The sequence below is a fragment of the Notamacropus eugenii genome, chromosome 4 (genome assembly GCF_028372415.1).
Source record: "Notamacropus eugenii isolate mMacEug1 chromosome 4, mMacEug1.pri_v2, whole genome shotgun sequence".
NCBI lineage: Eukaryota > Metazoa > Chordata > Mammalia > Diprotodontia > Macropodidae > Notamacropus > Notamacropus eugenii.
The window spans coordinates 319546767-319560976 of NC_092875.1; the positions used below are offsets into that span (position 1 = coordinate 319546767).

The 14210-nt window shown below is 37.5% G+C and overlaps 2 protein-coding genes across 2 annotated transcripts in view; one reads left to right on the plus strand and one right to left on the minus strand.

Moving 5' to 3' along the window:
• The first annotated feature begins 248 nt into the window (after positions 1-248).
• Positions 249-14210, plus strand: part of CWC27 (CWC27 spliceosome associated cyclophilin) — a 322938-nt gene continuing 308976 nt past the window's right edge. Inside the window, exon 1 of the mRNA XM_072605063.1 lies at positions 249-444. Within this exon, the coding sequence (XP_072461164.1) occupies positions 424-444 (21 nt within the window). The 5' untranslated portion in view covers positions 249-423. The remainder of the gene's footprint in view (positions 445-14210) is intronic.
• SREK1IP1 (SREK1 interacting protein 1) overlaps positions 3508-14210 on the minus strand; it is a 52833-nt gene continuing 42130 nt past the window's right edge. The window contains exons 4-5 of the mRNA XM_072605069.1: positions 11111-11189; positions 3508-5048 (exon numbers count right to left, since the gene is read on the minus strand). Coding sequence (XP_072461170.1) covers positions 4856-5048; positions 11111-11189 — 272 coding nt within the window. The 3' untranslated portion in view covers positions 3508-4855. The remainder of the gene's footprint in view (positions 5049-11110; positions 11190-14210) is intronic.

The window sequence follows — 14210 nt, forward strand, 5'->3', positions numbered from 1 at the left end:
TCCTTCTTCAGTGAACTGTATTTTACACCCACTTGTGTGCATATTTTTCCCTTTGACCAATTTAGATGAAAGTGACTTGTGCTTCACCTACTCCCTCCACTCTTTCTTCTTTGAACAAACTTTATATTCTTCTACTTGCGGTAATTCGAGTTAAAGATCTACACCCCCCCTTAATAGACTCCAGGTGAAACCTATTAAGGGAAGCTTGATTAGGTGAGACTTGTTTTGCAGAAAGGCCCATACCTTTTGTTAATTAATGAGGCACTGCTTCATGAGGGTCACGATGCCCTCTGGCTCTGAAAAGTGTATAAATACTCTGAGGCGAGGTTTTGCTTTGGAGGCTTGGAAGAAGATTTACGTGCCAGATGAGATTCTCTGGGTAGCCATTAGGGAATCTTCCTTTCCTTCCTTTTGAAAACCCAGATGTTGGTGCTTCTCTCTCTGGTAAGTATGTATGTATATATGTAATGGTCAGACAGTTGGATCTGTCTGTTGATCTGTGATATATGCTTTGCTTATGGTCAGTTAGAAGCCCTGTCTATTGGTCTTTATTTCTCTGCTTGTATTTTCTGTTGGTGAATGTTATTAGATTGTTGACCCTTCAAAAGTTGCTTCCCTTTTAATAAAGCAGATCTAAGAACTTGTGCTAGCAGGCCATCCTGGCTGTGTCAGGGTGCTTGCTGCTACACTTGCACATACTGATTATATGAAATAATTTCTCCCCACCTTTCCCTTTTCCCATTGCCTTAGTGTATTCCTTTCCCCTTCCCTTCCTTTTATAATCATCAAAAACAATAAAACTCCTCCCAGGCCCTTTGTCTTATTCTATTCCCTCTGTGAACATTAAGGTTTTGAGGGTCAGTTATGTCATCTCCCTTTATTAGAATGTAAACATTCCAACCTTGCTCATTTGGATTTATTTTTCTCAACTCCTGTGTTTGTAACTCAAAGTTTTCACTAACCTCTGGTATTTTCACTGGGAATGTTCTATTTCATTAAAGGTCTATTCCTGCCCCTCCTCATCTCCATAGTAGGATTATGGTTAGTTTTGCTGGGTAAATTATTCTTGGTTGTAATTATAGCCTATATATTGTCTTTTGGAATATCATATCCCAAACTCCCTGCTCCTTTATATAATGATGATCACTAAATTATGTGTCAGCCTAACTGTGGTGCCTTGAATTCTTTCTTTTCTGATACTTGTGTCAATCATTTTAGGGTTTCTTTTAGGAGGTGATTCTTGGATTCTTTTTACACTTTGCCCTTTGCTTTTCCATTTTTAGCTATCTAGCTATCTCTATCCATATCTGTCTCCTTATCATATCTGTCTATCCATTTCTATCAATGAATCATTTCTATCCATATCAAGGGCAGCTAGGTGGTGCAATGGATAGAGCACCACTGCAGGAGTCAAATCTCACCTCAGACGACACTCATTAGCTGTATGACCTTGGGCAAGTCACTTAACCCCAAGTGCCTCATCCTGGGTCATCTCCAGTCATCCTGATGAATATCTGGTCACTGGATTCAGATGGCTCTGGAGGAGAAGTGAGGCTAGTGACCTGCATAGCCCTCCCTCACTCAAAACAAAGTCAAGTGCAAGTCATGTCATTATTTCTGATGGCATGGTCTTTGGCAATGAAGGACAAACACACATATCTAAGAGATATGAGTATTTTCCCCTCGTACTTTTTTGAAATGTGTTGATGGCTTTGAGGTAGTCCACATGCTTCTTAAATTATCTCTCCTTGATGTTTTCAAGCCATTGTTTTTAATAAGAGGTGTCTCACATTTTTCTTTGAGTCTTTTGACTTTGTTTCAATATTTGTTGTCACATGGAGTCATTAACTTTTTTTGGTGCATTCCAATTTTGCTATCTTTGGTAGGATTTTTGTAATGTTTGTGTTAATTCTTTCCTAATCATTAATTTAAAGATCTCATTTCTTTCCAATTTTCTCATTTAGCACTTTTATTTATAATGTAATTTTCAACTTTTTTTAGTTGTTACAGAATTTCTTTTGGGAATTCTAATTAACCTTATGCACAAACTGTTCTTTGGGGCTTTGTACTTGTTTTGGAGTCATTCTCTTTTGGTTTTGGGCATTCTGGTCACTGAAATAGCTTTGTAATGATAGGATTCTTTTTGTTCACTCATTTTTCCAGTCTTACTTCCCAAAATGGACTTTGCATTAGGGTCAGGCTCTGTACTCTTTTGGAGGGAATGTCTGGTACTTGGTTGTTTAATATTCTTTTGGGTCTTATTTCTGTTTTCATCAAGCAATGAATGTTGCATTCTTCAAGGGCCCCATACGCAGCTCAGGTTGGGAACCTGTCAGTTTTCAGTGCTCCCAAAATGATAGTGAGACCTGACTGCTGCCCTCCTGACAACTTTACAAGGGGCTGACCCAGTTTTGGGTCTGAGTAACACCGTGGTGGGCTTGTCTTTAGTTGGAGCTCCAGCAGACTGCTACTAAACACAATCATCAGTAGCTAAAAGACATTAAGTTCAAAGCAACAGAACTACAGATACTCCCTTAGTCTGAGCACCCTTCACTGGTTATCCTGCTATAGCGTTCAACCTGGGGTAGAGACTGGGTCTGAGATCTTGCTCAACTCCCAGGGTCAGAGCCCCATGGCTGCTACTCACTTATGTTCCTGCACCTCACCCAGAACACAGTTTCCCACCTGGGCTTCACTCTTTGCCCTGGTTAGCCATCCCTAGGTAGAGGTCCCTTCAGACTGCACTGGATCTGTGACCTAGCTTTAGAGTCCACCTAGACCTACCAGTTGGCATCTGCTCCTACTCCCTGCACAGCTGGATCCAGGTCCTCTTCTTGCCCTTGTGAACAGTCTTGAGCCCCATTTCATTCCCCACGTTCCTCTGCGCAGTGTTTAACTGGCTAGATCCCATCCCAATGCCATAGTTCTCTGTCCCTTAACATGAACTTGGACTAGAAAAATCCCAATCAGGCATTAATGTGTATTTTCTAGGTCTTTGTGGAGGGAAATTGTACTGTAATACTTCCAATTTACTTTGTCATCTTGGCTAGTCTTTTCTAAGGACTGTCTGAACTATTTTAAAAACTGAATCTCTCAGTGAGGCTGGGAATGACTAATTCATAGGAATGGAGGTTGTACAACAAACTGACTTGGACTGACAGTAATATAGGAGAAGCTGAAGGTGTGAAGGTCTCCATGGCCACCAAACTGGGAGAAACACATATGAGGGTGTGGCATCATGGAAATTCAGGGCATGGATATAAGGTAAAAATATCTTCAAATAAAAAAGGTTAAGAAAGGTCAAAAGTCACTTCCATTCAGACAATGTGAATGAAAAGGGCACAATCAGATACTCTCTCTAACAAAGATCTTTTCTTCTCCAGTATTGTAGACTGAACTCATCTGAGGTCAGAACTCTCAACTGAGGCAGCTCCAGGAAGTTAGTCATGAGCTCAGGATATGAGGCTAGATGGCAAAAGGCCAATAAGTTGGCATTTCAAATGCTGATACAATGTGACAAATCTTTAATTTATTGATCATAACCACAAAGAATGTTGGCCATTATTAAAGAAAAAAAATCTAGGATAGGTTATCTAAATCTACTAGTTGAGAATGCTCAAACATATAATTTATATTTTAAAAAAGTAAGGTTCAATCTAGTGAATATAAATAATTTTTAACACACCATAGCTCTTAATTTTCTAAACAGATGGCAGGGTAAAGATCTTCAGTCTTTCTTTACTGACAACTTAATTAAAACTATTTTATGCATCTGCTAAAGTTTATGACAAAATAAAAATCAAATCCCTTCTCTTGCCCCAAGTGGTCACTTAAGAAAGCATAAGAATTAATATCAAATGTTTCAAAAGCATTTAAAAATTATTTGATAAAATATAGTATATAATTTAAAATTTAAAAAATTCTTGCACTACTCTAATAGAAACAAGCTTCATAAAATTTTGATATTCCATCTGATAAAAAACCAACCCTAATGAAGGTTCCATCTTCCCCCAGAATACAAATGCTGATATCTGAGGTATCACTTTTACATATGCCAATGTGGCACACTTGCAAAACACAGATGTTACTGCTATAAATACTGATCAAGAGAATATTATCTTTAAGTTTTAAGCAGAGCAGTAATGCTAGGAATAAATGCTCAAAATGGACTGGTCTTTAAAGAGAAAAGAAAATACTACAACTACTAGGGGGAAAAACTCATACTGGGTAGTTGTTAAAAACTGTTTTTACATGAGTAAAATGTAGAACAAGGTTTTTGCATTTAATACTTTTCTGTACATTTCATTTATTTAAAGAAAAAAGAAAAGCAGTGTTGTCCCTGTCTAACATTCAAAAAGCCTAGTCCTATAAAAACAGCATACTATTACTTACATAACAGAATATAAGGCTACTTGATTTTGCAGTGTTTGTGGAAAGATGTTAAATATCTGGAGAGATCTGCTTCCCAAGGAAACATTACACTTCCTAGATTTGCTCCCTGGGAAGGTGGACAGACATTTGGTAACAGCATCCACTGTCAGGTAGGCTACTTGTACAGACAGTTTTTTGTCGATTGTGATGACACTTTACAATAAATTTCTAAAGCTATGCTAACAGCAAAGAAAAAACATATTAAGAAGAATGAATGAGATATGTCTTTAACAAGACTGACTCCTAAACCTTATGATAATGCTTATTACTTCATAGTCACAACCTGGGTAGTTCAAGAGCAGTGCTGGCCTTGTACATGGAGGAATGCTTGCCAGGAAGGTATGAGTTTACTATAATTAAGCATAATTACTGAAACAATTTCAAATCTCTTAAACATAAAATGTCAGCAGAATGGGTGGATGTCTCAGTTACTACTGGAGGAGTCTGAACTATCAGAAGATGAAGAATGTTTTTCCTTTTTTTGCTTTTTTTTCTCCTTTTTGTGATGTTTCCCTTTTTTTGTTTTGCTTTTTTTCTCCCTTTTCTTTTCTTTCTTCTGGGATTTCTGTTTCTTTTGTTTAGAAGTGTCTTCTTCAGTAGAACTAGATGAGTAAGACCTATGGATAACACAAGTATAGGTTATCAAATCAATGATTGATAGAGAAACTTGAACAAGAATTTATATTTTAGAGAAAGTGACAAAATATAAACTTCTCAGCTCCACTTCATCAACATATTTTAAACCTAGTAAGGTAAAATCATTTAACTGTAATTTTCATCTTTCGTTCTACAACTAACCTTCTGATATAAAAACTTAAAAACCTTAATTTAAGCAGCAATTGTCACTTATCATTATATATTTATCCAATTCATTTGCACAAAAATAAACTCACTACAAAATTAGTGTATTTCTCTAAGAGACAGGGGGATAGTGTCAGACATGGGGACTGGACTTGATTCCACTGGTCTAAGGCAATGTTGTCAAACTCAGATAGAAACAGGGGATACTAAACTGTAATTAAGGCTTCTGTGGATGCATGTAGAAAACTACATATTAATATTATCTATATTTAATTGTAATTTAATTGTATTTTTTATTTATTTTGTTAAATTTTCACAATTACATTTTAATCTGGTCTGAGCTGCACCCCTTGGGAGCACTGTCTGAGATCTCTGGTTTACGGAACTCCTGGGTGAGGGAACTTTGTCTTACAGAGGCTGTTCAGCATCTTCTCTGCAAATTACAATGTCAGAGAGTTGTCTAAAGCATTGAGAAATTAAAGGTCTTGCCCAGGATCACACAGATAGTTTGTGTGAGAGGCAAGTAAAACTTGAACCCAGATCTTTTTGGATTTGAGGTTGGCTCATTAATAGAATTACATGAACAGTTGTAATTTTACATGAATGAGGGTGGCTTAAAGATGAAAATAAATGATAAATTTGTTAACAATTTCTCTTAAGCTAAATAAAAGTAGTTTGCTGTAGAATAGCAAATACATTCCAATACAATTTTCATTATCAGTTTAAATACTCTGCACAGGCAGTTAAGACTTTATGCAAATTTAACTTAACATAAAGAATTCTGAAACAAATCAAAACCTTCAGAGTGAAAGCATAATAACAGATGTGTGGACAGACCACCATGGCCACTGCCACTTTGGTTTGAGATCGCCAGTGCAGAAAGAGGAAAGTTTTGCCCTGCTTTGCCCACCTGCCTAAGGGTCTGGCCCCTGCACGTCTGTCTTTCATCTATGCTCAGGTACTGCATGTCTGTCCTCAGCTCCCATGTGTCACCTATCCTCTCCTGTCTGTGTCCTTAGTTGGCCCCATGTGTCTGTCCCCTATGTGTTCTTCCTTAAAGTTCCAGCCAGGTGCCCATGTGGCTGGCTCTGGCCTTGCAAGTTCCTCCTGCTCTTACTTCTCTGTCCCCAGTCCCCACATTTCCTTGAACTGTGTGCTGGAACCCTCCCTTTATGGACATGGGACTTCTTCCTGACTCCCTCTTCCTCATATCTGTGAGCAAATTAACATTACATAAAAATAGCTTTAAGTAGAGGTCTGCAGAACAGCCCATTTATGTAAAGAGAGAACCCCTTGCTTTATTTTTTCTGTTTACCAATATTTTCAAATTAGTAGAAAATAACAATCAGAGCAAGTTTCCTGAATTTTATAACCTTACATGAAAACCAAGGCTTTAAAATTGTATATAAAGTTATGCAACATGCTACCTTTTCCTGGCTCTCAAATGACAAGAGACAAGCCTGCAACAAAACTCTCTCATGTACACCCACATCCAGACATGAATATCAATAAGTTAATGAACTATAGCAAAACATGGAACAAAAATGGAAAACCTGAAATAGGCAAATAACAACAAAAAGCAACCCAAACCCCAAAACCTAGATATATAAAGAAAACACTATTCTCTAATGAACAAGTTCTAGGCCCTCTCTGTTTTAATGTAGCCCAGAGATGGACAAACTTTTAGGATTCAGGTTTGAGAGGTACCTAGAAACTGAAACCTCCGTAAGAAAGACAGCAATTGTTTCTATATTGGAAAAACGTGCTTTTTATGTTTTAACAGACAGTCTTACCTAGATATTTTATTTGCACAATGTTTGATATCCCAGAATATCTTCTAGATCTAAACAACACTATTAATAGTATTATTTTTTGGCTGGGGGTGTGTACTGGTCCTTTGTATCTGAGATCACTACTATCACACTCAAGTGGAAGAGCATCCCTGCTGCCTGCATTTTGACTTAGAAAATCACAAATTAACATAATCTGTTGTATTTTTATTTATTCTGTTAAACATTTCCCAATTACATTTCAATGTTTCCTGCTGCACCAGGGAGTTTTGTGGACTTTAATACTTCTGTAGTAGATGAACTTTGGCATTCTCACTTTATACCACTTCTGCTGCAATAACAGTATGGGAAGAAAAAGCAAAAGACAGTAAATGGTTAATTTTGGACCACAATCTCATCCCCTTACATCTCTCCTCTGGGACACTGTTCTCTCATTTATCCCTTTTATCTAGAGCATTTTCAATTGTGCTCTACTGGTTCCTTTTCTTCTATCTTCAAATATTTTCAGATCTCTACTACTTTGATCCTTGCTTCTTCTCTAGCTACCATCCTATTCCCTTTCTTCTCTTTACTAACAAAATTCTAGAGTGGTCTACCTTTGCTTCCTTATTATAACTATTATTTTTACCATCACCTTCTCTCCACAAATCTCTCTATGTTTCCATCTGGTTCTGCCCCCTCCTAAAACAATCCATAATATTCTTCCTTCTCATTCTCCTAAACGTCTGCAGTTTTTTATCCTAATGGCCACCTTCTCTTTAAAATGATCTATTCCTGTGACAGTCTATTAACCTGTTCTTCTGTTGCCTTTGCCTCTTTTTCTCCTTCTCCAACTTCTATTCCTTTCCCTGTCTCTGTGACTGCTCCCAAATTCTGTCCTTTGCCCTCAGCTCTTCTTTCTGTCATATGCTAATTCATTCACTTTTGATTACTGCCTCGATAAAACTTTCAAAAGCTCACTAATCATTAAACATTGCTTATTCTTTGCAATATCTCTTTTATTGGCTGCTTCCCTACCAAGGAGTATAAAATTTCATTGTTAGATATTTTGCAAATACATTTTTTTTGTGTTGGTACAGAAGCAGACTCATAGATCTAGAGCTGAAAAGGGCCTTAGATGGTGATTAAGTGATTACCCAAAGTCTTAATATATAATAGTTTGTAATTCTGAGTTCTAATTTTACATTAGCTTTGTTTGTGATGAAAGTTTTTATAAAATATCTGCAGCGTCAAGATTTGTGGACTTCAAAAAAATATAAATATAATTCTTAAAGTTCATGATGCCCTCTGTATGTTAGAGTTTATAGCTGAAATAATGGACTAAATGTATGAAACACATGATAAAAACTCTTTTAAAATATATACATGATCACTTTTACTCTACTATGAATGAGACTATGTCAAACAGTTAAGGAAGAAAGGTCACTTTCTTGGAGGCCAGTAACATTAAGTAAAATCAATCCTGCTGATTAATACTTTACATTGATGGTTGGCCTTTCCCCACTTCTCATTTTCCTCAATTCCTCTCCAGCCTTTGACACAACAGAGTCAGAGTATCACCCTCTTTTCTCCTCTAGATACTCTCTTCTCTCTAAGTTTCTGTGACACTAATCTACCCTAGTTCTCTTCTTGTCTGACTGTTCCTTTTGCATTTCCTTAGCTGGATCTTGGTCCAGGTCACTCCTGCTAAAAGAGGATGTCTCCTAGGGCTCTGCCCTTTCCCCTCTTCTCTTCTCCCATTATACTATTTCACTTGGCAATCTCATCAGCTTCCATAGTTTCAGTGATTATCTCTATGCTGATGATTCTCAGATCTACTCATCCAACCCTAATTTATCTGATCTCCACTCATATCTCCAACTGCCTGTCATCTCTAAGTGGAAGGCCTGAAGATATCTTAAACTCAACAAGTTCAAAGCAAAACTCATTTCACCCACTTAAAACTTCCTCCCCTCTCAAACTTCCCTATTACCCTTGAGAATACTACCATTCTTTCAGTAACCAATGCTTACAACCTAGCTGTCCTTATTAATTTCTCACTCTCTCTCCTCCTCCAATCAGTGGCCAACTTCTTTCACTGTCATCTTTGTGTCCTCTCTTACATATACCCCCTTCTTTCCTCTAACAGTACTATCACTGCAGGCCTTCATAACCTCTGGCCTAGATTATGCCAATAGCTTACTGGTTGGTCTCTTTCCTTCAAGTCTCTCTCCAACTTCTGTACATCCTCCACTTAGCTGTCAGATTAATCTTCCTAAAGCACATGTCACCTCCCTTCCTCGCTGTCATCCTACCTTCCCTTTCAACAAACTCTGTTACCTCTAGTATTATATGTAAAATGTTGCTTGGCATTCAAAACCCTTCATAATCTGATCCCTTCCTAAATTCCGGTCTTCTTCACCCTACAAAGTCCCTCTCTCTCCCTCCCCTACCATGTTCTTTGCCATTCAGTTTCACTGGTCTCCATGCTGCTCCTTATACAATATACTCCCATTTTCAGGCTCTGGGCATTTTCACTATATTCCTCATGTTTGGAATACTGTCTTCTCTGCCTCCTGGGTTCATCTTCCTTTAAGTCTGAACTAAAATCCTATCTTCTACAGGAAGTCTTTTTTAATTCCCTTTAATGCTAGTGCCTTCCTGCTGTTGGTTATTTCCAACTTATCCTGAATATAGCTTGTTTGTATAGTTTTTTGCATACTGTCTCCCTCATTAGATTGTGAGCTCCATGAGAGCAAGAACTGTCTACTGTCTTTCTTTGTATCCCCAATACCTAGCACAGGGCTTAACACATAGTAGACACTTAATAGATTATTTCACTGATGTAGGTACACATTCAAGCAGAAAACCACCTTTCCAATATCTCAGCCTATGTAATTCTTGTCTTGTTTTTACATAAACTCTAAGGAGTGGTGCACCAGAGTGGGTGCTACATTCTGAGTAAGGGGATACCAGCTCTGTTCTTTACTACTTTTATGATCTTGGGCAAGTCATTAGCTCTCTGGACTTTGAGTTCCTTAAATATAAAATTACTGGGGTGGACTGAATGATCTTTTAAAATTCCTTTCACTTCTAAATCTATAACTTTTTTTTTGAGTGGGGGGGAAGGGGTGGAGGTTGGGATAAGGAGGGTAAAACATGAATCCTCAATAATGTCTTTTGTATCACTTACATAATGGAAGTTGGTAATAAGTTATACAGCCTATTAAATGCCCCAAATAATTAACAGTAAAAATTCATATAGGGCTCAACAATGACAAAGGTCCTGAAAGATATGTATACTATTTTTATTTTAGTATACTATTCAAGCACAAGGACAGCTAGATGACTCAGTGAATAGAGCACCAGACTTAGGGTCAGGAAGACTCATCTTCCTGAGTTCAAATCTGGCCTTACACACTTATGAGCTGTGTGACCCCGGACAATTCACTTAACCCTGTTGGCTTCAGTTTTCTCATCCACAGAATGAACTGGAGAAGAAAATGGCAAACCATCAGTATCTTTGCCAAGAAAACCCCAAATGGGGTCATAAAGAATCAGACATGACTGAAAATGACTGAATATTCAAGCACAAGAGGGATGTATCACAGACTTTTAGAAAAAATCAATGACCTCTTTCAAGACAATGGCATTTTGAAGATGTAGATATATTATTTTGACATTCATTTTAGTGGGCACATGAATATGACAGAAAAAATGATCAGAAAGATTTGGGACATTATATTGTTTTGTTTGATTAAAGGTCTATATAATTTCTTATACTCTAGAGTTAACTAAAGTTTAACTGAAGAGTAATTTAAGAAAATTTGAGAGGTGGCTACCACCCATAATTCTATCAAGTGTGTCAGTTAGTTAGTTAACCAAATGCTAACGAATGAGATGTTTTATATCATTTTCAATTCTTGAACTCTCTCTCTAGCAATCCTGGTTTTGTTAATAATTGATGTTAATAATTCAAGAGAGTGTGAGTATTGTTCTGGACCCTATTTCAACAGCTGGTAAATCCATTTAAGTAAATAAATTTAAAACTTTCAAATAAATTCCAAAAAATATTATTTTTCTGTTTTATTTATAAGATTAAAGATTACCTTTTTCTTTTTTTTTTCAATTTAAGTTTCTCTTTGTTTTTTCTTTTTTGTTTTTTCTTTTCTTCTTCTTCATTTGTATCTGTGGAAATAAAAAGATCAAGTCATCATACCACACATTAATCTAAGGCATATTAATAGCATTTTAAATGAGGAGGTTTTTCATACTTGGTAGAGAAAAATAAATATAGTGGGGGGAAAAAAGGAAAGAAATTGTTTGTAAAATCTATCAAATAAGAAAAATGAAAAATATTCAGAATTCAAACAAGTATTTAATAGGTTTCTACCATGTACCAGGTATTGTGGTAGAAATGGGATACAAAGCTAAAAATGAAACAGTCCCTGCCCTCAAGGAGTTTACATCATCTGTCGGAGGAAATATGCACATATAAATATATAGAAAGTAAAAACAAGGCAATTTGATGGAGCAAGGCACTGGCAGTACTGGTAATGGCATCATAGAGAGGGAAGCAATGGAGCTAGTTCTGAAGGAAGCTAGGGATGTTAAAAGGTAGATGGGGGTGGGGGGAGAGAAAAGTGGGGAATGGCTTATGCAAAAGCATACAGGAGGTGGGATGTCATGTGTGAGGAATATCAGCAAAGCCAGTGTGACTGGAACAAAGACCATCTGAAGCGGAACAAGGAACAATGTGTAATGAGCCTAGAGCCAGGTTAGAAAAGCTTTAAATCCTAAAAAAGGGAGTCTGCATTTGTTTTCAGAAAAAATAGGGAATCCTCAGAGTTTATGGCCAGAGGTGCAACATGTTTGGACATATTCTTTACTATTATCATTTTGGTAATTATGTGGAGAATGGAATGGGAGAGAATTGAGTCTAAGAGACCAAATAGGAGGCTGCCACTGTAATAGTCCAGGTGAGCAGTGATGAGCTCAGGTCTAAACCAGAGTAGTTGCATGTGAGTGGAGGAAAGGGGACAGAGAGAAGATGTTGTGGAGGCAGAATCAATGATACTTGGCATCTTAAGATGCATATGAAGTGAGGAAAAATGAAGTGTTTTAGATGTTTCTGTGAGTGCATCCAGCTGGGCTAGGATTAAATATATAAGAATAAATATATACACATAAGGACAGTCCTTGCTCCTAAGAAGCTTACAATTTTCAAGAGGTGATGGGAAATACAATGTACTAACAGATGAGTGAATGCAGAGTATATCTATAATAAATACACAGAGACGAGAGGGATGCCAAACAAGTAGGGGGAATCAACAAGGATTCTTTTCCTGATCTACTGAAGGATACAGTATTTGAACTGAGTTCTGAAGGGAAAAATTTAAAAATAGCCAGAGTGTGAAACAGACTGTCTTATTTAAAGAAATAGCAAGTAAGTTGGTCTGGCTCAATCACTGAATTGGTTAGGGGGACCAATTAATAGTCAGCCTGGAAATATAGGTTGGACCTACACTGTCAAGGATTTTAAATGCCAAAGGCTATGAGGAGTTAATGAAACTGTGTGTGTGTGTGTGTGTGTGTGTGTGTGTGTGTGTGTGTGTGTGTGTGTGTGTGTGTGTGTGTGTGTGTGTGTGTGTGTGAGAGAGAGAGTGAGAGAGAGGCGAGCAGGATGTGTGACATAATCATACAAGTACTCTAGGAGTATCAATTTAGCAATTGTGTAGAGAGATACCAATTAGGAAGCAGGCAAGAGGTGATCAGGGCCTAAATTAAGGTGGCTGTGGTGTGAGTAAAGGAGAGGAAATGGATGTAAGAGATCTTGAGAAGACAGAAATGAAAGGACTTGGTACTTGACTGGATATGGGGGCACAAGTGAGAATAAAGAATGAGCTTTAGTTCTGAACCTGGGTAACCTTGAGGCAAGATGCAGGGACAGAAGCTGCTAAGGGAGAACTCTTCTGACTCCTTTATGAGACTTTATGAAGATATTCATGGGATATGCCCCATGGTTTGGTTCTGTAATTTCTTTCTCTAAACTTTCTTGATGACCTCACATTAGCTCCCATGGGTCTGACTATCAACTCTATGTAGGTAACTCCTGAATTGCCATATCTGGCCCTATTCTCTTGCTATAGCATTAGTATGCTATAATGGACATTTCAAACCGATGGACCCAGAGAAATTTTAAACTAAATATGTCCACAACAGAATTCACTATTATACCCCAAAGCTCTTCCTTCTTCCAAACTTGTCTACTTCCACTGAGGAGGTTTTTTTAAAAAGTCTTTTTTTTAAGACTTTAAAAAAAGTCTTTTTAGAACATCTTATCCATACCACTTCTCTCATACCTGTCCCTTTCCTCTACTCACACAGCTACTAACCCAGTTTAGGCTCTCATTACCTCTTTCTAGGGCCATTTCTATAACTTCTTAACTGGCCTCCTGGCCTCAGTCTTCCCTCTGCCATCCATCTTCCATACAGGTATAAAAGTGATATTCCTAAATCCTAGGGCTGATCATGTCATTCCCTACTGCCCCAAGGATCAAATAGAATCTTCTCTGTTTAGCATTTAAAGACCTTCATAACCAGACTCCAGTCTACGTTTCTAGCCTTATTACATATTACTCTTCTTCAAATTCTACGTTCCATAATGTCCTACCCTAACAGTCTTTCTCTTGCCACTGTGATATTGTCCAGGCTATCTGTTTCTCATGCCTAGGATGCAATCCCTCATAACTCTTACCTCAGAGAACACCTAGATTCTTTCCAAGTTCAGCTCAAGTACTACTTTCTGCATGAGGCCTTTCCTGATTTCTGATTTCTCTATTGCTATGGCCCCCACCAACTAATGCGTTGTTTGTATACATTTTTAAATCTTCTTATGTATGTACATGTTCAAGAGGATGCAAACTTACTGAGGGCAAGGACTCTTTCATTTATATCTTTGTGCATAAAAGTGTCTGGTACACAGTTGGTGCATAATAAATGTTAATTCATTGATTAGGTTTGTCAGGATAAATAATGAAGTATAACTTTTACATTATGAAGTAGATAAGGTTAGGGGCTGGGTTCATTCAATCAATACTTATCATGTACCTACTGTGTACAGAACACTGAGGAAGCTGGTGGCATGTTAAGTTTAGAGAAAACATGATCCCTGTCTATGTGGAATTCACAGTCTCATACATCCATATC